The sequence below is a fragment of the Rhamphochromis longiceps genome, linkage group LG6 (genome assembly GCF_057381845.1).
Source record: "Rhamphochromis longiceps isolate RC_006_pf linkage group LG6, R_longiceps_female_GT1.1, whole genome shotgun sequence".
Lineage (NCBI taxonomy): Eukaryota > Metazoa > Chordata > Actinopteri > Cichliformes > Cichlidae > Rhamphochromis > Rhamphochromis longiceps.
In genome coordinates, this window is record NC_140562.1 from 10779867 (window position 1) to 10806747 (window position 26881).

The following is a 26881-nucleotide window of genomic DNA, read 5'->3' on the forward strand; positions in this document are numbered from 1 at the left end:
TGGGTTTTATTAGTCAAGCCGAAGCTGCTCAAACTGAGCACATTTTTCTGTGACAAATGCTAAGCCACCTTTCAAGATGGTGTTATTTATCAATTGGGAGAACTTACATTTAAAAAAAAAAAACACACAGGAAATGGGACACTTCAATGTTAGGGAGAAAAATATTGTGCCTGTTCTTTCCACTGTAAGAAGTGCATGTCCATCTCATGTGTATAAGTGCAGCTCCAGATGCTTTTCCACCAGCCTGCAATATTAAACATACAATAGCACTTGCTATTTATCATTGCATTTCCATGACAACGAGTAATAAAAAGCATTGCCCCTCATATTTGTGTATTTCGGGGGGTGCAGCTGCTTACCTGTGCACACAAAGGCCTCCTCCCACTTCAGATGCATCCTGGGGCAGTTGCTGCTCAGATTGTTTATTTGAATTCATGTTTATTTTCAAAAGGCTGCCTAAACTTGGCTAAGAAATAAGGAGGAAAAGCCCTATGTTCATAAAATGTGTGCAAACAACTGAATTTTGTTGGAGAATAAGGTGTGGAGCATTTCTGTGGCGTAATGAGTTTAGTTTAGGGTTTATTTAAGACGTGTGGTAATAAAGTTGACCCCTTGGACTGCGTTCAAACCTCCACCCCGCAACTTGAATTTCATTTTCAGACGAGTACAGCGAAGGCCAGAAAACTTATGTCTGTCCAGTGTGCTCCATGCCTGCTCAACTAAATGCAGCTAAAGCGAATTGCATCGACTCTTCCCCTTCAGAGGCCTCACAGTGTTACACAACACCTCTGTGACAGTTTTAATTTAGCCACTGGACAAGTGTGTGGATCTGCTGAGGAGGCTGTGTTCTCTGAAGAAAGAAGTGGTTTGCACATCTGTGGGCACACATCACACATCAAAGAGTGCAGATAAACTCAGTTATTTTTCCTCCTCCCTCAGTTGACCACAGGGGGGCGCCATAGGCAGTCACATGATTGTGTGTTTTATTTGCCCGCTGCTTAAAAGTTCAGTGTAAAACTGACTTCATTAGCAGCTTTGGGAAAATAAATTATTGAATGTTTCACTACCCAATGGCAGCACATCTTCTGCTGTGTCTGGGAAACTATTTATTCATTTCAGTTTCATTTAAAGACCACACTAAGAAGTAAAACACAGCAGAAAAACAGTAAATAATCATGGATGTTGACCTCTGGTAGAGCAAGTTGTGATGTCATAAACTGTAGGTTTTACATCTGCATCTTGTTACTGTCGCTGTTACCATGCCCAGACTAGCATTTAGTTCAAAACGACCACTTTTACAGATGCACTCTCTCACATTACCTAGCACAATTGTTTGCTGAGTCTCTCACAAAACCCAGTACTCACATCATATTACTAATAAGTATTTACTTGATGGAGCATATTTCTGTTAGTTCACTACCTAAGACTCCAAGCTTCTGCTTTTATTTCTTATTTCTAGCCAAATGTAACCTCTTGAGCTGAGTGCAGATTTCTGTCTGCAGTTCCTCTCATGACCACTTGAGGCTCCCCAGTGACACCCATTATTAACTTAAAGTTTACATCCTGGTACAAAAAAAAAAGGTTTTAGTCTCTAAAGCTAGTTTCCAATCTCATTTTATGAGTAAAAGATGAGGTTTTTATTTGTATGATGTGAATATGATAAACATGGGACCTGGATATACAGTAGTGGTCACACTGAATGAGGTCACATGTTTTTAAAGTAACCACCTTTTCAGATGGTGATGCATTTTGGACAAAAGTAAATCGCAGCAAATAAAGACACAACGCCGCTGTAAGGTCAGTCCTGTTTGTTACAAACCTTTTATTAAGATATTCAGATTTCTTCCTCATTTTTAATCAGTCTGGTTTCTTTTTCTCTTTACAGTAGTTAATGTGCAATTATCTTTATTACTGGGTCACAGTTAGGAATTCACAAAGTTATTGGCACTTGGAACACATGAGGGAAACACTGGCATGTACAAGGAGAGCAGGGTGGGGGGTGGGGGCTGATTCGAGGGAGCATCTGGGCAATCATCTGTATGGAGTTCAGGGGGAAGAGGGGGCAGGGCTTGGGTAAAGGTCTGTGGGGAGAGGTGTGTGTGTGGTGGGGTGAGGTTGGGTATTTTTCTTTGACATCAGTAGATGCTACTGCATTGTTTTTGTTATTTTTATATATTTATATATATTTTTTAAACTTCCAAAAGCTGTCATTTCACTTTTCCTTTTTTTTCTGGGCTATGAAGAATAATAAAGAATAATACCTCATGCTGCGAGTGCACATCTAACAATCAAACTTTGATAGTGCTTCTATGTCATAATGTACAGTTTATATATTTATATATTTATAGTGGAAGAAAAAAAAGGAGAAAAGAAAGATCTGCAGACTGTTTTCACCCAACAACACCAGAGACAAGAAATAAAACTTAAAAACAAAAAAAAGTCATTCACGGTTGCTATGATCATATGTAAGCCCCGCCCCCGTTTCTGAAGCATGATTCTGAGGTAAGACTGTGTTGACATGGACTCCCAGCTTGTGTCCCGTTTCTGTAAAAACCCTGCACTGTATGCATTCAAATGGCCCGAGAGCGCTCTGCTGAGGCTCCTGGGTTTGTTCCTGAAAAACAAAAAAAGTATGTACCTGCTTTGTAACGGCAGCCACAGCAGTTCAGAAGCTGCTCGCAGCACTGAGATATCTGTGGGGATTAAGGTCTGCTATGGCTGAGAGCTCCCGAGGTAAACTGGTACTTTTTCTTTTTTTTTCTTTTTTTTTTGAAAAACTGCATCAGCGACACGAAGACGCACACACGCACACGTGTCCTGCAGCACCTCCAGAGAGTGTGCGGGTGCGAGCTTCGGCATCTCAGAGGTTTGCCTGTTTTGTATTCATGTATACATATACAGTATATATATAGATATTTATGCATCTGTGAGCATGTGTGTTGTCTCTGGTGTGTGGGGATTTGGGGAAAGAGAAGAGTAAATGTTTCTGATAGACGACTACAGACCAGCAGACAGCAGGAAAAAGACTCGCGCAGCTCAAGGACCGTATCGGAGGTCGGGAGAAGGGGTGAGAGAGGTCAGGTCCGCTACGCCGAGGAAGAAGTGGAGGAAAGCTGGCTGAGCAGAGGGATGGAAGGCGAGACACAAACCAAGAGGCTTCACTTCAGGATTACAATCTTGTATAGTCTTGCGTCCACTTCCTGTTCACTATTCTCAAGTTTAGCCCGTTTTTAACCACACAACAAAAGTGTCGACAGTCTCAGCAGGGCCCCTACACAGGAAAAATCCACCCTCGATTTCTACAACTTCGACTTGTCAAGTGTTCAGACATCCTCTGTCTTTTGGGGGTGTTTTGGCCTTTTGTCCATCAGTTTTTGTTTTCCTTTCTGGAATATGTTATGGCTTTGTACTTTGGTTTTGTGAGTCTATAATCCATACAGTTTAAAAAGAAAACTTTGCTCTTCAGCATTAAACCTGCACTAGTGCAAATTTGTTCAAATAGTGACAAACCATCAGAGAATTATCTCCCTGCTGGGAAGTAACTTATTTAATACTCTACTTTTAAACTATTTAGCTTCTATTTTGTATTCTTGCACCACAAAACACTTCTTCACATTTACACTAACAGGTGCACTCAAAACTGAAAATGAGTAGAGACACCAAACATTTGGTAGCCAAGCAGAGGATATGTTGTTAGCACAGATAATGATGCTACGGCTAGCTAGCTAGCTAGCTAGCTTTTTCCCCATGAGCATTAACATTTAACGTTAACATCGCATGTGCAATGTTAATGCCCTGTTTGGTATTTATGTGTTAAATAGTCCTGACTGTAAAAGAATTTGGTTGTTAGCATCATTAGTGCAGATACTGACAATTGTGCTAGCTAGCTAAACAGTACTTTTTTTACTTTAATGCATTAATGACTGTTAAATTGTTACAGTGACTGTAAAATAATATCATTTTTCAGCATTTCAACTATTTTTAAATATCTTTTTAAAAATATTCGACATATCATGGCAGGTGCAGTGAAACACTGGAATCATCATTTTTGCTCACAGCCCAGACACAGGCTTCGTTTAGCAGTTATAAAGCCAAAATTTTCAAACAGTAGACCAAAACCAAAGCTAAGAAAGTTGGCACAAGGGAGGATTTTTCCTTTCGTATTTTGACCGCACATTAAAAATTTGTTGAACAAAAAGTGAATACAAGTGTCAAAAAGATAATACAGTGTCCATGCATCAGATAAACTGGATGGAATTTTTAGCCCAAAAAGACACTCGAGTACATCTGAAAAAAATCACTTTCTTAAAAAGTTCTTAATAATTTGAATACATATAATTGGTTTTACTTTCAAGCTCAAAACTCTCGATTGACCCTGAACCAGTAAACCATCAAATTCTTATTGTACGATCGTTCCTCTATTGGTGATTTCTTTTGTTCATTTCCACTTCCATATACGTGTAGGAACCCTGTTTGAATCAGCAAGACCAGACTTCACCCTTTGTTGGTAACCCTCACCCAACTCCCACCCACCCACCTACCTACCCGCCTGCGTTCAATTGCAATCCATTCCCACATGGGTGAAGGATGATCATCATTTTTACACTTTACAAGAGAAAATAAACATACAAAATAAAAAGGGAAGTACAAAAATGTAAAAACAATTCAAATAAGCCCCCCCAACCCACCCCAAAAAACAAAAAACAAAACAAAACTCACATTACATCTACAATTGTCAACCTTACATCAACAAACGTCCCTCTTCTGATGCCGACATCCAAACCACAGACAGGAAGTGACACGGTGAGTGTGCTCGGAAAGGTGCAGAGGGCTTTGGCTCTACTTAACAATTGAGCTCTTGCCCAAAGGTGCTTTTCTTTTCTATTTTTAAGGGGAAAAAAGATGACTCCACTTTCTCCATGTCACTTTTGTTCCTCGCTGTGGATCGGACGCCGAGACAGAGATCAGGAATGAAAAACATGTGGAGTGACTCGTGGATGGAGGATGGAAGCAGGAAAACGGCTGCAGTGCTCTTTTCTTTTGGAAGTCATGTCGGCAACATTTCAATCTGCTGACAGCTTTTATTTGGCATCGCAGACATTTTGGCAGGTTTGAATTGGATTTGTAAAATGAGCAGCAGTAGCCTCCAGCAGGCCTGCTGTTAAGGTGCTCGGATAAAAACAGTGATCGAGACTCTTTGATTACAATCATAGCTTTTATGGGATCACTGTTTCTTGGGATCCTGCCACCTGGTGGTTTTGGCACTTACTGCAGCTTCTGAGCCCCCCCACCCTCACCAATTCTCTGAAGCTGCAGTAGCTGTAATTAGCCCCCAGGTGACGTTTTAAAGAGGAAAAAAAACATTCAAGCAACAATAGCTTATTCTTTGTGGAAAAGCTGGTCAAGTAAACTTACTTTGGGTCGATTTGTGGTGTAAGTTTATGCAGGCTTGGCAAAGACTCTGATCTGAATTATGCAAAGACAACAGCGAATAAGCTTTCATCCATGAAAGGACAGTTTTTTTAAACAGACATTCAGACGCATTGCCTTAAAATGATGTGAGCCCGCCACAGTTTTGTTTGCCTCAGCTCTCCATCCATTTTTCAGTCCGTCCTGATCATGTCCCGACAACGGCTGCAGTACAGTAAAAAACAAACATCTGGTCCAGCATTACACCGCCTCTCCAACCCTCCCCGCCCACAGCACCTCAATCATACAACAATCGCAATGCAAAAATATGTGGTTCTCTTTCTCTATTTTACAGCTAACCAGCTTTGACTCTTTTTTAACACAACTTGGCAACTCTACATACAGGTGTTAATGTCTTATTAGTAGCATCTCCTTTAAAAATAACTTTCAAAAACTACAGTACGCTTGCTCGAATGTAAAAAACAACAACAACAAAAAAACAAACAAACACGATGAAAAAAAAACTGTAAAACTCAAACAACCAAGCTTTTAGCACTTTGCTCTGGCCCCGCTCAACCTCGAGTTAGAAAACTGTGCTCAGGCATAGCTGCCCTACAAAGGGGCAAAAACTACAACCGACTTTAAAAGGTCAAAGGTGACAGATGATCTTTAAATCTTATATGCTAAAGAAAAACGACAATAATAAAAAAAAAGATATTCTGTGATATACAGCCTATCATACTAGGACGTCCGAGGCTTACTGTTCAGGTTCATACAGTTTTTTTCTCTTTGCACGTCTAAGAGTGTTTAAAACTTCTGTCTCGTCTCTCCGTAGCACTCGGCTACTTGGTTGTAACATTCCCTCCAAAACGAAGAGTAAATAAAACAGATATGAATAAAAATATCCCTTAGCTCTGCTCGCTGGAAGTACGCCAACTTTACAGGAACTGTGAAGTTCTGGACCGATACCCAATAACCCATTCAGATATTTTTTTTCCAACTGTTAATGTTTTTTTTTTATTATTTCAATCTTTGTGCCAAAAATCATTATAAAACATAACTGCCCTCTTTTAGAGCCTTTCAGCTCTTCAGTGTCTTTTTGAACATCTTATCAATGGAAATTAATCGGACAACAAATAAACATTGATCACTGATATCTGCACCTGCTGTTACCAGTCAACAGGGTTGATATCAACCATTATTTGTATATTTTAGAGCATCCATATGAATCTATCTTGAGAATCCTGGTTCTGAAAGCCAACTCGAGCCTCTGTGCACCCAGCTGACTTCCCAAACCTCCAGATGACCAGGTCAAGCACCATCAGACAGCAGAAACTCCATCAAAAAGCTTCCCTCTAATCACGACTCCTGCACTTTGTTCTCCTGCCTGCCTCTGTGGAAAATTTAAGACATGCAGACTGTTGTGTTAAAACAACGCTGTAGGCTAACGGCTGCCTCAGTAGCTGCTTTTGGACCAAACCAGACCTACCAGTCTTTGATCTGGTTGCATTTGCACCAGTAATACAAACTCTGAAGTGATGTATTTCCCAGGCCAGTGCTTGGTAATTTCCAATCACCTCCTGTTGTGGTCTTTTCATTTCCTGTAATCCCACTCTATCTAGTTTATCACTAGGCAGCAAGTTGAAGGGAAATGCTAGCAGGGACTATGTATTCACATCATGTTCTTTGTTTCAGAGAGGTTCGAGACAGCCTGGACTTCACTGTCAGTTCACTTCTCTGCGTTTTGGTCCATTTTTAAGGCTAATATAAGGAGCTGTTCTTTACATGCCTAACCTTTTACCACCATTTACTTTTGCTGGCCCTGCATTTGCATGTTCAGCTGCTCAAAATACACTTACATCCTGACTAATCACATTACATTTCCCTCACTGAAAGTTCCTCGAATGTTGCAGAAGAACTTAATTCCCAGGAGGACATAAAGAAAAAAGACCTTAAAAATGGAGCTCTATGAGCGACGAAGGACCCGCAATTTGTGTAAAAAGTGGGGTACATCATCCGTTGTTCCCAAAACTAAGGTACAAAAGCAACTAGTATCTCCCAACCTATGACCCTGTGTAGGATGTTCTTATATGAAAAGGATACAAAACCTCTCTCTGCTACATAATTACACATATTATTGCTTTTTTCCAAATTCTGAATAATTCAAGGACTACGTCTAGAGTTCTCCTTTTTGATGCCACTTCTGGGACAGTCTTGATGTTTCTACAAACAATTTGGAATATATATATATTTTTTTATCCAATTTGTGTCAGGAAAACAAAGAACTCTTCATTACAAGCTTTCAGCTTGCTATCTCATCTTTTAACATTTAGCCAGTGCAAGATTGATGGAACGACAGATAAAGATTGGCCGGTGCCATCGGGAAATGTCATCTTATTTGTGGATGGGCCAATGGCGGTCAGCAAGGCAAATATTGATACAGTGGTGCATCCAGAGCCCTTTAAACTGCCTTGTTCAAACAGTCCAAATATCCAATGATATTCAATTGAGCATCACCGAGGAAAGGACGAAAACAAGCAAATATTTACATTTGGAAGCAGAACAGAAGTGGGAACCAGTGATTCTGATGATTCAGCTGATAAACTAATTCATGCTATGGTGATCGATTGATCATGTCAGCTCTGGTTCTTGCACACAGTTTGCCATATAATGAAGATGGAGGTGATATTTTGCTTAAAGAGGTCACATGTAGAAAATAAAGTTGTGTTTCAGTGTACTGTGAAACACTGTAAACTCACACTGCCCCTTATTACGAAGCTCAAATGGTCTCACACTGTCACACCATCACACTGCAGTGCTTTAAAAGAATTCAGCCAAATCCGTTTCTGGACATTAAAGGTATTACTTAAATATTTAAAAAATTAGTGCAATTTTAACTTTGTGGGGTTAAAAAAAAAGGCGCTGAAAGGTCACGTCTTTATCTGGATCCCAGTCGGCGTCCACTAACTGGGTGCTCTTCTTATCAAGCCTTTTTAAGAGATTTAAGCAAATCTACCGTTTATTCATTCAAGCCCCAACCCCACCCTTCTGCAAAATGTCACGCTACATAAACAAACAAGCACCTAAGTATTTATCGTGGTGGCACAGGGCCACGGAGAGACAATCACCACATCCTCCTCCCTGTCATTAGTCTCCTCTCTCTTCCTCTCTCCTCTCACTCCTGTGTCTTTGTCTGGATTGAGGCTTTGCTCGTGTGACGGCAGAATGCCGCAATGCCTCGTCTGTCCTGGGAGATTCTTAACAAACATCTCCTCCTCAAGAAGAACAGCAGCACCGCCGCCGCCTCCCCCTCCTCCTCTTCCCCTTACTGCTCAAGTCTTAGATAATTATAATTATTTCTCACTTGGTCACTTGGTTCAACAGTCTGGTTGATATTCACCTCATGATTGGCTGCGTCTCTCATGTGGACACTCTGATTGGCTGGCCACAGCAGCCAAGGGAATATGGGGACAGATAGACCTTCCTCATCAATAGTGTGATTATTAAAAGGTGCGGTTAAAACAAAAGAAGACAGTCGGACCACGGCGTCCACGCGCGCACACATACACACACACACACACACACACACACACACACACACAGCACTGACGTGCTCGGTCAAATGTACCTACGCCCAATTAGTTTCAGATTTGCATTCGAATAGCTCATATGTATGCACACACGCACGCATGCAGCAACATATTTGGCAGCCTGTTCTCTTGTTGTTATAGACAGCTCACCCACACACACACACACAAACACAGATTTACACACACAGACCCACACACAGAAGTGGATACAGATATACAGGAGGGGAGAGTTTGGCAGGGATTTGCATTCTGTGAAGAAAATGGAGTCGAGACAGAAATGAAGCAGTGGTCGATGGAAAATGATGGTTCACGTAATGAAGCAACAAGGGACCCACACTATTTAGCTGCTTCCTTTGTGTGTGTATGTGTGAGAGCGACCTAGGGCGGCAGCAAAGAAGAGAGAGAGAGAAATGTATACATAAAGAGGCGGCGAGACAGAAAGATGTAAACAAAGAGAATGGAAAACAGAGAGACAGGCGAGGACACGGAGAAAAGAGGGAGGGAAGAAGACGAGAGAAAAAACAATTGGGGAGATGAAGAGAGGGGTGGGGAGAGGAAGAGAGGGGGGTGGGAAGTGTCAGAGTCCTGGCTGCAGTTTTGCTGCTGTCCCATGCAGGAGTACAGGATGTTTAAAAGGCAGCAGCAACTGGACATCTGGGAGGAAATTTGTAGATTAAAAATCCCCTACTGCAAAAAAATCTGAGTGTTGGAGATTTGCGTTACTTATAAGGGATTTTTATGTTTTTAAAAAAATATCCAGGAAGAGTCGAGCTGTAGTCATGACATGCAGCGTGCCCGCAACACATCTGCACGTTTGATATCATACACATATACAGACTCTGTGCTGTGTATATGTCACTCTGCAGGTGTGTGTGTGTGTGTGTGTGTGTGTGTGTGTGTGTGTGTGTGTGTGTGTGTGTGTGTGTGTGTGTGTGTGAGAGACAGGGGGAAAAAGAAAGGTATGCCGCTCTCGGAGGCAGACAAAAACAAACAGCCACTCATCTCAACCTCTGTGCACATACCACCCACACACCCACACACACACACACACACACAGACCTTGCAGAGCTGAGCACCCAAACCACCCACACACAGTGACAGACATGCGCAGTCGCCCCATGAAGCCAGACACACACGTATGCAGCACATAGATCGAGACGCAGACCCAGCCTGGCATAGGCATGCGCATTACACACACACACACACACACACACACACACACACACACACACACACACACACACACACAGTACCACTGTCAAAAGCTCTTTCTAGTGATGAGGCAGACATTAACATGCCATAAATGGAGATAGAGGGAAGCGAGAGGAGAGGAAAAAAACTGCATACATACATTAATATGCGCACACACACACACATTAAAAGCACACCCACACATTCTGTTCGCCCACAGATACACACACACACACGCACACACAAAGCCTTTACAAACAGCTCCCCAACCCACCCTGCAAGAAACCACACACACACACACACGTACATACACAGCCGTATGCATGCATGCATTCACACCAAATCATCCGAGCGTCCCAGCCACCACCCTCCCCCCCTCTTCATCCGTCCCTCTTCTCTATGGAGGCTTACACTGTCCTCTCCTTCCCTCTCCATCTCTCCCAGATTCTTTTTGATTCCCTCATTTAAGACAGTGCTCTTACACAAAACACTGCGAATGAGCCAACGCACAGAAAAAGAAAGCAAAACAAAAATAGTGCAAACTGTCCATCCCCCCCCTCCCTCTCCATCCTATATCTTTCTCTTTTTCTTTCCTTGTTCATGTCTCACACTTGTTCTGTCCCCAGGTATCGAACTTGGTAGAGTCTCTGTGGATCGTACCATGTGGTCCATCACAGAGGGTGGGGCAAGGCGCCTCCCCACTTCCTCCTCTTGGCCTTTAGGTGCTTGTCTCAAGACTAAGGGTTCTTTGACTAAAAGCATTTGATTTACATCTAAATATGTATATTAAAAAAAACAAACAAACACATAAACATCTTTCCTCATAAAACAGGTTTTAAAAAGCAGACAATTTTTTTTCATAACACTGATCTATAAAAACTGGTTTCGTTCAACGCGCCCCAGAGGTTGCTTTTTTTGGTTCCACACTAAGATCTTGTACAGGGTTGTTTCTGCGTTTCGCTTAAGAGACAGTCTGACTACAGACTCTTTGCTTTGCGTGTGCGAGCGTGTGTCTGTATGTGTGTGGGCGGTGGGTAGAGTCACAACAGCAATATGAAACTGTGACAATGATATTAAACAGTTCAAATAGCTCCACTTGCCCACTTCACTAGCATTAAGGTGCTTCAGGTTTCTTCTATCGCAAAAACACGGGCCACGTATGATTAGGAAAAAGAAATAAAACCTGTGTCCCGTTTGGGTTTTGCCGTGCTCAAAAAACAAAAAATCCACATTTTTGATGTGTTTGTCACAGTGGAAAATTGAAAGTAACGCACGCAGGGAGACAGGAATTAAGAAAGGGGGAATATTTAAAGTGACAAAAGATTTTAGCAAAGCCTGACTGACACTGGGATTTAGAGGAACAATGAAAACTGAGATCAAAGATGCATTAATCTGCTATTTAGGTTTGATTGTGGGCTGATCCATTTGGTTCCATTCTTAATTGCTCTGTGTGGAGGCATTTCGAGCCTGCTACTCTTAACTTTGACTAAATCTAATAAAAAGTTCTTCCGTCACTCTCATTAGGTTTGCTTTAACAATTCTTAGAAAGCTTTTATTAAACTTGGAGTAATGTAACAGGGTTATCTCCATTAACTCCATTAATATTATTTGACCTCACCTGTCTCTTGTCAGCACCAGTCGCAGCACTATTTCAGTCTTGATTCAGTCTCAAGACTGAAAGAGTAGCATCAGTGCACACCTGTGCTGTCTATTCAATTACAAGTTATAGCAGGATAAAGATTTTCACATATTTTTCTGGATGTGCAGGTATATACAGTCTCAGTCCTCTCCATTGCAGCACCAACTGTCATACTGCAGTTCACCTCACTGCCAACTTAGTGACTTTGCTGGAACATTTAGCGCCATTTACTGACCTTTTCCTCAAAAAAAAAAAAAAAAAAAAAAAAAAAAAAAAAACTCCTAGCAAAAAGCGCTACTTCACAGATCTTCACCACCTACAAGAACTCCCCTCAGAGTCAGATGCATCTCTCTCCTCCTGCTGCTTAGCGAAGCACCAACCAAAATCTGAGCTCTGCGTGATACAACAATGCATTTCACAAACTAGCACTGCGCTCTGAGACCGCTAAGAATATTGTAAACAATAAAGTGGAAGTCGCTCTTTCCATTTCTACATCGCTTCAAGGATGATTTTCTTTTTCAATAAAGAATAACATATATGGAAATACAGATTCATCTGTGATGCCAATATTGCCCAATCAATATGTATCAGTCAGGCTCTAGTTATTAGTTCATTGTTATTGATTGCCACTGCTTTGATTTGAACAGGCAAGATTAAAGGACTGAAATTAAAAGCTGGTTATAAAACACACTGAACATCCATTTCAGGCAGCACAGTGGCATTGATGATCAGAGTACCAGTGGGACTAAATCAAACGTTCCTCTGGACCTGCATTCAACTTCAAACTGAACAAGAGCAGAAAGCCCTTTCCAGGGTTTTCTTGATGACTGTATTCAGCTGCGTTGCCAAAGCTGAAGGCCAGTTTTTTTTAAAAGAAAAGATCTACTTCTGCACTCTTGTTCTTTTTTTTCTTGAAAGCTACCACTCACACACGCAAGTACCAAAAGCAACCATGACTGCAACGACTTTCAGGGTTGTTTCTATGCCAACATTTCTCTGACTTCTATCATTTAGCAGCTTTCCTTTTTTTGTCATTATAAGCACTTATAAAGCCAGGAATTTCACTTTCAAACAGACGCGCACAACTTTGAGCCACTTTTCTATCTGCTGCATTCTCCTCAAACACAAAATGTATCTGAAACGTATCGCTTCGATGCGATTCCCCTTTAATTCCCACGTCGCTCTGGTGTACTGTAGCCGATGCAGCTGACAGCCCCCAAATGCGTATTAGCGCATGTATGTGTGCTCACTGCAGTGATGGGTGAATGAATCGCCCAAGCGTGTGTGAAACGCTCTGTCTGGCCTCCCTCTCTCTCTCACACTCTCTGCGGCAGCACAAACTGTGCGGCCATTCAGACGCACACCTACATGCGCGCACGGAGCCGTGCTGCTCGCCATGTACCGCCGTCTGAATTAGCACCTTTGTCCGTGCCAGGCGAGCACATATCCAGGCGGGCAGAGCCTGAGGAAGCCCGTTCCGTTAATATTCTCGGAGAAATCAATTTAAACATGAGCTGACATGAAAAGAGCACCGCCGCTGTATCCTCTCTCTCACACACACACACACACACACACACACACACACACACACACACACACACACACACACACACACACACACACACACACACACACACACACACTCAATTTGTCACTAAGCTCACAGGCAGAAACTCGCTTTAAGACAATTCTCGACTTTCGTTCAGATTGTTTTTTAAAAAGGGGAGAGGGGGAGTTAAACAAACTTAGAGATTGGATTCTAGCTTTTTCTTATTTTTCTCTTTTTTGCCTTTTTTAAAATAAAGCCACACCGTTTTCTCAGTCCGATACATACAAAAACTTAGTTCGATTGTACTCATACCGCAGGAAATAACACAGTGCATTTATCACACGCAAACTCTTTTACAATCATCGGTAACAAATTTCCTCTCCTTCAGGAGTCTCGGCAAACATCACACACAAAGGTGACAAAAAAAACAGAAAAAGTAAACAAACTGATATTTTATTTTTTGTTTTTTTAGAGTTTAACGGCCAAAATGTGGGGAAGGTTTGGGAGGGGGGAAGGTTATTGATTAGGCTTTAAACTCGCTAACAAATCTGAACATATCACCAGCCAATCGAAAAGCTGCTGTCCAAGTCAGAGCATTTCTCTGAAGACCAGTAGGTCAGCTTCCCGGCATGGCCAGCTGGGGTTAAAGAGCAGGCTGAGGTCGAGGAGATCATAAACCATGCCAATATACATATTAATATTCATTTCAACCCCTGACCTCACCGAGCCCAAACACTCAGAGAAGCTTTCATCTGGCAGATGAAACAAAGCAAACCAAAACAACAAAACAAAAAGGGCTCGGCGCAACCTCACTCAGCTGCATCTCGAATGCTTCGCCACGCATACATTCAATATCAAAAACAACAGTGTTACCGAAGTTTGGAGAAGGAGCCTTCTCCAAACTGGATTACCCCTCCCCGCCCCCCTTCCCCTAGGGAATGTCTGTGATTATGGTAAGAAAAGGTTTTTAGTGACAGTACACACTCTTAAAAACATAAAAAAATAAAGGCTGAAATCAGGTTTCTAAAGGTTGCAGAAGGATGAGGAACTGGGGGGGAGCGAACCTCCTTCTGCTACCTTTCACCATCTCTCTCCACAAGAGCATTCAAGAACAAACTGCAGAGATTCATTCTGAGCTGTGGAGACAGACAGAAACGTGGACAAACAAAGGAAGGCAAGCAGAACAAACTGAAGAAACATATCCCCAAACATAAAGCGGGCTAGGGGAGGAGTGATTACTGTCAAGACCAGAGTGGCCATCGTTCTGTTCTCATCACCCCAGAGATATTCCACCCCTCCTTCCATCAATCTGTCCATTCTATCTATCTGTCCGTTCACTCACTCAAAACAAAGTGCTGCTATCTCCCCCCGCCCCCTGCAGGCCGTCTGCCGGCGTGGCTCCGCTTCCCGCTTCGCTGTTGTTGGCTGCTGCCGCTGCAGCCACGGCTTCCAGTGAGGCGGGGTCAAAGCCTTGCTCCGTCCCCAACGCGTCGGCCTCCATCTTCACGCTGTCGGCCAGGAACGCGGAGTAGGCGTCGCTGTCGGCCATCAGCAGTTTCAGTTTGGGGATCCAGCTCTTGCGGACGACGCGGCGGGCGTTGGTGCACATGTCGGCAGCGATGGCGTTCATTTCGCTCTCCTTGAAGCTCGGTGCGAAATTCTGGCAGTAGACTGGAGCGAGGCAAAGAGTATGTAAAGGGACAATAAGAGGAAATGATGGGAGAGAAAAACATATGGCAGAGAAACGCAGAAACGCATTAGAGCCTAAATTCTAAAGCTGCAGCTTTGCATACTGACATGCAATCACAGACTGTATATAAACATAGGCCAGTGTGATGTCATTGATTTGTAGACTTTAATTTTGAACAAAGGGGAACCTTTGGGTACATCATACTATTTATTCATCTCTGGCTCTCTTCCACAGCATGTTTTTTGTTCTCTCTTCCTTCTCTCACCCAAACTGGTCCCTGAGCCTGGTCCTGCTGGAGGTTTCTTTCTGTTAAAAGGGAGTTTTTCCTTCCCACTTTCACCAAAGTGCTTGTTCATAGGGGGTCATATGATTGTTGGGTTTTTCTCTGTATGTATTATTGTAGAGTCTACCTTACAATATAAAGCACCTTGAGGCGATTGTTGTTGTGATTTGGCGCTGCATAAATAAAATTGAATTGAATTGAACTGAACTTGAGGCTGGCTCCAAAAGCAAGTATCATAGACTCCCAAGCCCAATTTGTCTTCTGTAGCTAATGTACATTTTCATAACAACTGTTATAGTTTGCCCTCATATTTATTAGCGTTTAAAACTCTGGGTGTGCTTGCTTTATGTGACTAGTTGATGCTGGTAAAGGCGACTGTAGCTTCCAGCTCTCTGCTCGGCCTCAGAGCCACTAATTTGAGTCACTTAACTGGATGTCTAGACATGGAGTTTTGGTGTTGGTGTACTGTGAGGAAATTCTACTATAAATATCTGACAAGTCTCCTTGCTTTCTGTGCAGTCAATTCAGTGAATTGAGTGAAATTTTAGTGCGTTATTTGTAGGCTATTTAGCATTAATTAGCAGGTATCTGTACCTGGGCCATGTCAGTGACAATCCTTTGTGCTAGCGTTAGCTTTTAACTGAGCACATTACCCTCTTCTTTAAATGTGGTCACTTCTTGCTTCAAACTGAAACAGACAGCGGTGACCAAAAAAGCTAACATACCATTTCAAAATGGCACTTCACAGCACAAAAGGTTACAATGGGTTGTGTACATCTTTTATATACAGTCTATGATGCAGAAGCCTGAACTTTGACATTTTAGTCACCAGAAAGCAACATGGTCTGAGGTTTAAGGCAATTTCATTTTGGCTTCACTTTTCCAACCCGACGGGTACGTCCATCTTCCTTATACAGTCTATGCATGTAACTCTCAGTATACATACACTGTACGTCTTCTGTATGACTCACATTTGACAGCGTGCAGCACTCTGTTGTCCAGAGGTTTACGACTGGGATCATTGGTTGAGGAGCGGATGCCGGTTCCACAGCTGTTAGCCAGAGTGCTCCTGAGCAAGTTAAAACAAAACAAAAATACACATCAACACATAAAATACTTGAATGGACAATGCACATCTTTGTCTGCTGTCAACAAGCGCAAAAATGATCAACCATAAAATCTTTATTATATCAGTCTTACAAAAATAACCCCCCAAAATCAGACACTGACCTGTCGAAGAACGCCGCCAGAAGGCGTCTGAGCAGCACTTTGTGGCGGGTGCCGGCGCTGACGTGGCAGTTCATGAGCTGGGCGCGGGAGATGAACACAGAGGTGCCGCTCACCAGTTCCAGCTTCTCAGCCGGGTCTCCTTCCTCATACAGCTTTGGGTGGCAGCGGTTTCCGATCTGGCTGATGAGCTCGGCGGGCAGCGATGCTAGTTCCTGCCGGGACCGCCCCCCTCTGCCCCCCCGCCCGCCCCCTGAGTCTGGGGCTAAGTCTGGCAGAGCCTCCACCCGCTCCCCGACAACTGAGGAAGGGAAAGATCGAGTGTTACCTTTCTTTTTTTTTTGCAATGAGGGTTAGGGATCATTTAAAAATTTTATATAGTAGCAACAGCTTTTCAGCAGTGATACAAAACTTCTAAAGGGAATTACAAAGGGGGCCAGCTCTCAGATGTTAAAAAAACTGGATGCAGGCCGTTCAATCATACACGTTAGCCATAAACTTTTAACATCCAGTTCTAAATGTACTTCTGTTAATGGTCCTTCTTGTTTGAAACCACTGCATATTTACTGTAAGCACATGATGCTGCTCCTTCGAACTTTTCAGTCTCAAGTCTGATCCTAAAACATTCAATAAACAACAAACCTCGCTGTGCCCCAGTTTCCAATTCCTGCATGTAACAAAATACCGTTCGACCAACTTTATTCACCATCGTTCCATTCAAACCTCCATGTGATTGTCCTCAAACTAGTGATCAAGCAGACCATAAACAGCTCACAAACTTAAAGCAGGACCACAGCTTTCAGCGGTTTCAGTGTTTTGAACATTTCGCTCTCGCTAACATCCTCCACTATTGAGAAAGTTGGATAAACAAACTTTCCACCATTCGTACTCGTAAACACACTACAAGCGCTGCAGAGATCAGAGGAGGAAACTTTTAGACGGAGCTGCACAGTAACCCTGGAATGAACTCACCCGCTGATGCATTTATCCTGCTGTCAGCGCTTACCTGCTGCTCCGGCGTTCAGCATGCTGTACATGGTGTACATGTTGCAGATCTGTCTGTACTGCTCTTCAGTCTCATCTGCTATATCATCCTCCTCCTCATCGTCGTGGTAACTGATGGGCGAGTCACTGGTGTACATGCTCAGGGTGCCCGGGCTCGTACCCTCTGGGGTCCCGCCGTTGTTGTTGTTATTGTTGTGGTTACTGTTGAGCACAGCTCCTCCCACTAAAGCGCTGCCTCCGCTGCCCACCAGAGAGGCGTTAGCGGCAGGTCCGCGGCCAGAAGCGTCCTGGGTTATTGTATTGGAAGAGGACGAGGAAGAGGAGGAGGAAGAATAGCGTGCGGCCTTCCTCAACCCGCCGCCCCCGCCCCCTCCTGACCCCCCTCCCCCATCACGGTTACCCCCCTCCCATAGCCGCTTGGCCACAGGGGTGCAGACCACAGAGTAGGGAGAGCCCTCCGGCTGAGGAAGAGAGAGAGGGAGAGAAACATGCTGGTTATAAACCAGCGCCTGACTGGAACACTCAATAAAACACAGTAATAAACAAATGTCATTTCATGGTTTCGTGGCTTAGAGTACAAATGGTACGTTTCCCATCTCAAGCAGCATCAAACAAATATCACTGGAGGTTCTGGCAGCACGTTTTTAATGCACCTATATTGAACAGAGGTGCCGGCCTCAGCTGAAACAGAGCACACATGCTCGTTATTAGAAATGATTTGACTGTAATGAAAGCGAGATGGGTTTGAGATAAAACATTCATTCAGCCACTCATTGTCAGTTCGTCAAATGCCTCCCACTGACCATCTCAGACAGGGGAAGATGTACTTCTTACAAGTACAAAATTCCAGGTCGCTATGGTCATAAGTTTATCAAAAAAGGATTTCAATAGATGATGGTGGGTTTTCTTTTTAGTACAATAGAATTCAGCTATGTAGAAATGATCTTCGGTGTCAAACTCAGGACCTTCTTTCTGTGAGGCAACATTGCTAACCACTGCGCCACCATGCTACCCTGCATCCCCGTTTGTAATTCAAAAAATCACACTGAGAAAATGACAATAAACACAAATCACAAATTCTGCATATATTATGAACTGAGTTGTTCTGGTACATGGTGTCATACCTGGGCAATGTCACACTGATGGTGGATGCTTTTTTCTCTATTCTAGCTTTAACATCTCAAGCCTTTATCAGTTTTCAAGAATATTATATGCTTCGTGTGTGAGAAACTGTGAATTCAATATCAGTCATCTAAAGGTCCCCAGATCTGCTGATAATGATTGGACATCCTAATATTTTAGGGATTCTCCATACTCATGAAGACATAATACCAGCACCGCACCCATCTCTTAAAGTATTTTTTAATGACAGCATAGATCTGAAATTTTGCATAAGAAGAAGAATCTTTTCCCAGGAATTTTTCAGGTCAAGTTAAGATTTTTTTGTTTTGTTTGTTGCTTTTTTAATTGAGATGAATTGAGATGGAAGGGCAAAAAGGCACAATTTCACACAGCCAATAATATGTAACTGAGCTATCGGGAGTATCAAATATATGACCCAAAGGCCAGAATCAGCCTTCCAGGGGGGGATCCAGTCCACTGAAGGCTTTGCAGAGAATGAGAGCATGAAAATGAAAGATGCGGTTACATTTTCTGCGTGTAGTTTTGGCAGCAGAATGACAAAATGCAAATCTCAGGATGTTCATTTGCTTTATATAAAGTTTATTATTTAAAATTCCATCCATCCATCCATCTTCATCCGCTTTATCCGAGGCCGGGTCGCGGGGGCAGCAGCCTAAGCAGAGAAGCCCAGACCTCCCTCTCCCTAGCCACCTCATCCAGCTTATCCGGGGGAATACCAAGGAGTTCCCAGGCCAGACGAGAGATATAATCTCTCCAGCGTGTCCTGGGTCTGCCCCGGGGCCTCCTCCCGGTGGGACATGCCCGGAACACCTCACCCAGGAGGCGCCCAGGGGGCATCCTTGTCAGATGCCCGAACCACCTCAACTGGCTCCTTTCGATGTGGAGCAGCAGCAGCTCTACTCTGAGCCCCTCCTGGATGGTTGAATTTCTCACCCTATCTCTAAGGAAGAGGCCAGCCACCCTTCGGAGGAAGCTCATTTCTGCCGCTTGTATCCGCGATCTCGTTCTTTCGGTCACTACACACAGCTCGTGGCCATAGGTGAGGGTAAGGGCGTAGATCGACCGGTAAATTGAGAGCTTCGCTTTTACACTCAGCTCTCTCTTCACCACGACATACCGGTGCAGCGTCCGCAGCACCAATCCGTCTTTCGATCTCCGGCTCCCTTCTCGCGAACAAGACCCCGAGATACTTGAACTCCTCCACTTGGGGCAGGAACTCATCCCCAACCCGGAGTGGGCACTCCACCCTTTTCCGGCTGAGAACCATGGCCTCAGATTTGGAGGTGCTGATCCTAATTCCTGCTGCTTCACACTCGGCTGTGAACCGTTCCAGTGCGAGCTGGAGGCCATCATCCGATGAAGCCAACAGAACCACATCATCCACAGATGATGTGGTTCTGACGAGTTTCTGAGGCCACCGAAGTGAAAGCCCTCCACCACTTGGCTGCGCCTAGAAATCCTGTCCATAAAAATTATGAACAGAAATGGTGGCGGAGCCCATCATCCACCGGTAACGAGTCCGACTTATTGCCGGCAATGCAAACCAAGCTCTTGCAACGGTTGTATAGGGATCGAATGGCCCGTAGCAATGGGCCAGACACCCCATACTCCTGCAGCACCTCGCACAGGACACCCCGAGGGACACTTATTATTTAAAATTAAAATTAATTACATTAAATGTGTCAATAAATAATCAAAATGTACTTCTTTACACTAAAAGAAAAATAGGAATATTTGTCTCAAATATGAACTCCAATGATGTTAACACTCCTGATTTAACAATCACATAAATAAATCATAACACAAGCTGTAACAGAAACTGATTAATTGGGCCCAACTTTTATTAAAATAATTATATTTAATAACCAGCCCTCTTGCTATTTTTCTAAATCGTCTGAAAATATCTGATGATCTGTTTTCTTGGCACTATTTCAATATTCAATATTTCAGTCTCTGTTTGTTTGTTTTTTGTTGTCTTTTTAACTGTGAAAACAAATCAGTGGTGGAAAAAGTCTGACGTCTACAGGTTAACATTTCACTTACAGAAATGTTAAGTGAAAATAAGAAGTAACATGCAATATATCAGCTTTAACAAGATCGCACGTCTCACACACAACTAACGTTAAATCTGCCACTGATGGGGAAACACTACACCTGACAAATATGATGATGTTTGCTTATCTATACCAAAAGTATGTGATGATGATCACACTGCCCCTAAAGAGATATGCAGATTAGCAGCACTTGACATCACATGAAAACTATTTTTGGAACTCACAACAGATGCTTTCCTCCATTTTCAATGAAAAGAAATGAACATATCCAGTATATATACTTCGTTATTAGGGTAATCTGACTCTACCTGAAGCTGAAGTAACCGAATAAGGAGTCTGACCTTTAAAAAAATTCATGTTCCTTCCTCGGAAAGTTTTTGGACTCTTACTTCATTTCAAGATTATGATTCATCCGCCAAAAAAGAAAGAAAAGACAAAAGCATGTGGGGTTGTGTAGCAAGGCCCAGACCAAACCTACCTGCTGTGGCTGTGGAGCTGGCTGAGGTGTTGTGGCTGTATGTTCAGTCTTCACCTTGGACACGAGGGGAAGGGGTGTCAGGCAGGAGGCAGGCCTCCCTACAGTGGCAGCACCGATGCCAACTCCGCCCACTCCCACTGTTTGAGTGACGGGGCTCTGAGGCTCAGAGGATGGGGTCTCCTCGGTGTGGAGACCCTGGGAGTCACAGCTTGGAGAGGAGACCTGGTGTGGGGAAAGTTTCATGAATATGATCAAAACATATTATGCCATTAGAAGGGTAAATCTACTGTAAACATACTGTATGTCTGATATCTACTCAAATCTGACGGTAGCACTGAAGACAGGTAAAAAGAGACAGCACTATTAAATATATACATATATTAAATATTTACTGAGGGAAACTTGGTTGTTTGATGGAGCTGGGCTTAACATTTCTCAAATAAGGTATCAAAAATGTGTCCAGCACTCTGTTTTAAATCTCAGGCAACACATGGCAGCAGTGGTGTAATAATTTAGTAATAAAGAACGTAAATGATGACATTAGGAAGCATCCTGAGCTTGAACAAATGAAGCCAACACTTGTATTACAAAACCTGCAGTTCCTCTAGTGGACAACAGAGGCTCGCTCCAAAATTGAGTTGATCCTCTGTCCGAACATACCCAAATATTAAATTTCCGAAAACAATCCTTAAAAGGGTGATTCAACAAACAGAGCTGGAGTCTTTGCATCATTGTTTTTATGAGGCGGGGGGGGGGGGGGGGGGGGGGGGGGGGGGATCACTGATCTATTCTTTTTCTTTAAGGCTTAAAATTAGGGGTGTAGCTTATGTTATCAGAATATTTTGTCATTTTATTAGAAGTAACTAATAAAAAGTCTGTCCAAGAAGTTTGCACTTGGCCTCAGTTAAGAAGAAACTTCTGTTTTATTTGTATGTTACTTAGCACTAGCTAGCTAATCTTCTATACACAATCTATGGAAATGACCAAAGTAATTCACACCTGAAGTTCATGTATAATGGTACAAAGAAGCCAGAAACAAATGACCATACAAGCCATCAATGAGCCAGTGGAATGCTCCAGTAGTAGTTTAACAATAAAATAGTAATATCTGAAAAATATGTGCTGATTAAAAGGTTAATATGTTCATGTTATTGTGGTTACAATCTAAAGCAGTATAATCAAATTAAGCGAAAAGTCCTGGAGTTCAAAATTGACAGTCTCCATATTATAATGCTGAAAAGAATTCTCCTTAATGAAACATTCACACACACAAAACATATAAGGCAACTTTAAATCTAGTAATCATGAATCAAACATGGACATCCTGGCTATTTAACATCACAACACTACTGGGAACTAAAAGATCGTTCATTTTTAGCACTATTTGGTCATTGTATTAACAATTCTATCAACAATTTCTGCCAAAATAGCTGATGGAGTAAGAAAACTACAAATAATGAACATTTTAGGAACAGTAAACTGTGATTGCACGATATGACTTTTCTAGTATCAAATCTTGTTGTATTGATCGTTTTTCTACTGGTCTACTAGCACATACAGTGGGGCAAAAAAGTATTTAGTCAGCCACCGATTGTGCAAGTTCCCCCACCTAAAATGATGACAGAGGTCAGTAATTTGCACCAGAGGTACACTTCAACTGTGAGAGACAGAATGTGAAAAAAAAATCCATGAATCCACATGGTAGGATTTGTAAAGAATTTATTCGTAAATCAGGGTGGAAAATAAGTATTTGGTCAATAACAAAAATACAACTCAATACTTTGTAACATAACCTTTGTTGGCAATAACAGAGGTCAAACGTTTACTATAGGTCTTTACCAGGTTTGCACACACAGTAGCTGGTATTTTGGCCCATTCCTCCATGCAGATCTTCTCGAGAGCAGTGATGTTTTGGGGCTGTCGCCGAGCAACACGGACTTTCAACTCCCGCCACAGATTTTCTATGGGGTTGAGGTCTGGAGACTGGCTAGGCCACTCCAGGACTTTCAAATGCTTCTTACGGAGCCACTCCTTTGTTGCCCGGGCGGTGTGTTTTGGATCATTGTCATGTTGGAAGACCCAGCCTCGTTTCATCTTCAAAGTTCTCACTGATGGAAGGAGGTTTTGGCTCAAAATCTCACGATACATGGCCCCATTCATTCTGTCCTTAACACGGATCAGTCGTCCTGTCCCCTTGGCAGAAAAACAGCCCCATAGCATGATGTTTCCACCCCCATGCTTCACAGTAGGTATGGTGTTCTTGGGATGCAACTCAGTATTCTTCTTCCTCCAAACACGACGAGTTGAGTTTATACCAAAAAGTTCTACTTTGGTTTCATCTGACCACATGACATTCTCCCAATCCTCTGCTGTATCATCCATGTGCTCTCTGGCAAACTTCAGACGGGCCTGGACATGCACTGGCTTCAGCAGCGGAACACGTCTGGCACTGCGGGATTTGATTCCCTGCCGTTGTAGTGTGTTACTGATGGTGACCTTTGTTACTTTGGTCCCAGCTCTCTGCAGGTCATTCACCAGGTCCCCCCGTGTGGTTCTGGGATCTTTGCTCACCGTTCTCATGATCATTTTGACCCCACGGGATGAGATCTTGCGTGGAGCCCCAGATTGAGGGAGATTATCAGTGGTCTTGTATGTCTTCCATTTTCTGATGATTGCTCCCACAGTTGATTTTTTCACACCAAGCTGCTTGCCTATTGTAGATTCACTCTTCCCAGTCTGGTGCAGGTCTACAATACTTTTCCTGGTGTCCTTCGAAAGCTCTTTGGTCTTGGCCATGGCGGAGTTTGGAGTCTGACTGTTTGAGGCTGTGGACAGGTGTCTTTTATACAGATGATGAGTTCAAACAGGTGCCATTCATACAGGTAACGAGTGGGGGACAGAAAAGCTTCTTACAGAAGACGTTACAGGTCTGTGAGAGCCAGAGATTTTCCTTGTTTGAGGTGACCAAATACTTATTTTCCACCCTAATTTACGAATAAATTCTTTACAAATCCTACCATGTGAATTCATGGATTTTTTTTCACATTCTGTCTTTCACAGTTGAAGTGTACCTCTGGTGCAAATTACTGACCTCTGTCATCATTTTAAGTGGGGGAACTTGCACAATCGGTGGCTGACTAAATACTTTTTTGCCCCACTGTAGCTGGCATTTTATCAACCCTGTGTCTAGAGGTGTTAAGTTGAACTTTCAAGGAAATCAGTCCCCCTCATTAATATGCTAATTTATGCAGCCAGGCACTCCAGATCTAATCAGATCATCTGCTACTATAGAGGGAACCTGTAGTGTCAGTACGACGTTTCAATTATTCTCGATTCACGAGAACGTGTCTACAAACAGAGACGCCCCCATCACAACATAATGCCACGCATAATGTCACGCACAACAGGTAACACGGCGGCAGCACGCAGAAACGGCTATTTTTACATCTGCTTCATTTTGATTACATTTAAATAATCCTCATATTCACAGAAGTGTTCCTATGGATGCTCTTCTACATTTGCATTCAACTTTAACAGACGTTTAAATGACTCGATTTGTGATTGCTTCATTATCAGCTTACCTTAAGGAAAAACTCGGTGCCTTTCTCCATGATCTGTTGGATCTGGAGGAAGCCGGCGGTGTACATGAGCAGAAACTGGTCTCCCACATTCATGCTGAGGCGCCCCGTGTAGCAGAAGGCCAGGATCTGCTGGAAGCTCTGCGGCTGCACGGCCGGGGGTAGCTCCACCACCGAGCTCTTCCCCCCAGCATTGAACAGGTCCCGGAAGTAGGAGCTGCTGGCTGCCAGCACTGCACGGTGGGCCTGAGGGGTAAACAGCAGGGGTAGTGAAGTCGTAAGGGTTTAAAAATACATAGACTCCGATGCAGTAAACAGTATATATCAACATCCATATCCGGAGATTTGCACTTGCTCATGTTTGTTGTCAGTAAGGCAGAAGACATAAACAAACAGGAAAGTAGTAACAGAAGAAGACTAATACATTTTTATTGTTAATCTCTGGTTGAATTTATTTTAATGCAAAGCATGAAAATTGCATCCTGTTGTAAAGGAAACTTCACGTATTGCTCAACAGTAACTTTTGAAGCACTGCCAAAATTAGCGTCTTCAGGTTACGATGTCAAATTGCACTAAACAGTCCAAAACTAAGTTTATTGACTGATCAGGAGAGGCAGACAAAGGAAGCTCAAAAAATGTTGAGACTATTAGTTTTTGACCCGAGGCATCGTTTTTTTATCCTACCAAGAGATTCTCACCAAAATCCTGACACTACATGCACAAACAGTACTCCAGGCAATTCATCTGCACATTCTGGCAACAAGGAAACACGAGGACCTAGAATTACCAGCTTGTCGCTGTGTCTCTCAGTGAACTGAGTCAAGCTGCATTTTACATCCGTGCTTGTCTAGACTCATACGTAGAAGACTAAGGTTGCAGTGGCTGAGATTTTTCCAGTTCAAATACGACACCTTGGCTTGGGTTATCTTCCATTTAGTGAGTAGCTGTCAGACACCAATGTCAAAATAATAAGCTGTATTCACTCTGAGGAAGAGACTGGGAGTCAGTCTTTATGTGTAAGCCAACATGAGGCTCTACTTAAACACTAACTTTGTAAAACAAACTGTGGCAAATAAATACACCCAAGAATAGAAATGTATTGAATTGGTATGTCATAGTAATTATTAGCATGTGGAGTGGAACTGACAAGAGACAGATAATGTGAAAATATATTCATGGAGTGCAAAAAAAGCTCCCCAACAAGTGTTACACTGAACATAGTGAGAGAGAAGGGACGGCAACAGCCATGTCGCTGTCAAAGCTTCTCAGTCCCGTCAAGTTATATGTCCATGCTGTGCAGTTTGCATTAAGTCAAAAGTTACTGCAAACTTAAAAGAACACTTACTGGTGAAACGTGTGAAATACCTCCAAACATACTGCCAAAAGTATTCGCTCATCTGCCTTCACGTGCATATAAAAAAGAGTTCTTAATCCATAGGGTTTGATATGATATCAGCTTCAATTTATCTGGGAGGGCTTTCCACAATATTTAGGAGTGTTAATGGGAATTTTTGACCATTCTTCCAGAAGTGCATTTGTGTGTTCAGACACAGATTTTTGGATAATAAGGCTCACAGTCTCTGCTCTAACTAATTCTAAAGGTGTATGAGGCTGAGGTCAAGACTCTGTGCAGGCCAGTCGAGTTCTTCCACACCAACAGGAGCAAACAGAACAACACAGAATTGACTGCAAAGAATAGATGACTCCCACAGATCAGTTCGCTCACCTTGATAACAACTCACTAACAACTACATCCCTAAAAACAACTATAAAGGAATTTGATAGGCTGACACCAAAGATCAGTGTCACCAGGTCATTATCTGTCCACTGATGAAATATGGCCACAATCTCTTCTTCTCTTTTTCACTTATGACGTTGAAAAATTAATAACACTAGTGCTTTTGCATTTGGGTCATCCGACATAAATGTTGTCATAATCAGTAAAAGTTTTCTTGAGTTACAAGCAAAAACATCTTTTGAAATGTCACAGTGACATTGAGATCCTTTCATACTTTAGTGAGAGTGCACATTTCTGCCAAATTTGG

General features: G+C 42.7%; 1 protein-coding gene across 2 annotated transcripts in view; it reads right to left on the minus strand.

Moving 5' to 3' along the window:
• Window positions 1–3391: 3391 nt before the first annotated feature.
• nacc1b (nucleus accumbens associated 1, BEN and BTB (POZ) domain containing b) overlaps window positions 3392–26881 on the minus strand; it is a 36553-nt gene continuing 13063 nt past the window's right edge. For both annotated transcript variants that reach the window (XM_085409224.1, XM_085409225.1), the window contains 6 exons: window positions 24840–25082; window positions 21259–21480; window positions 17585–18044; window positions 16582–16879; window positions 16323–16420; window positions 3392–15049 (listed from right to left, as the gene is read on the minus strand). In XM_085409224.1, coding sequence (XP_085265350.1) covers window positions 14721–15049; window positions 16323–16420; window positions 16582–16879; window positions 17585–18044; window positions 21259–21480; window positions 24840–25082 — 1650 coding nt within the window. In that variant the 3' untranslated portion in view covers window positions 3392–14720. The remainder of the gene's footprint in view (window positions 15050–16322; window positions 16421–16581; window positions 16880–17584; window positions 18045–21258; window positions 21481–24839; window positions 25083–26881) is intronic.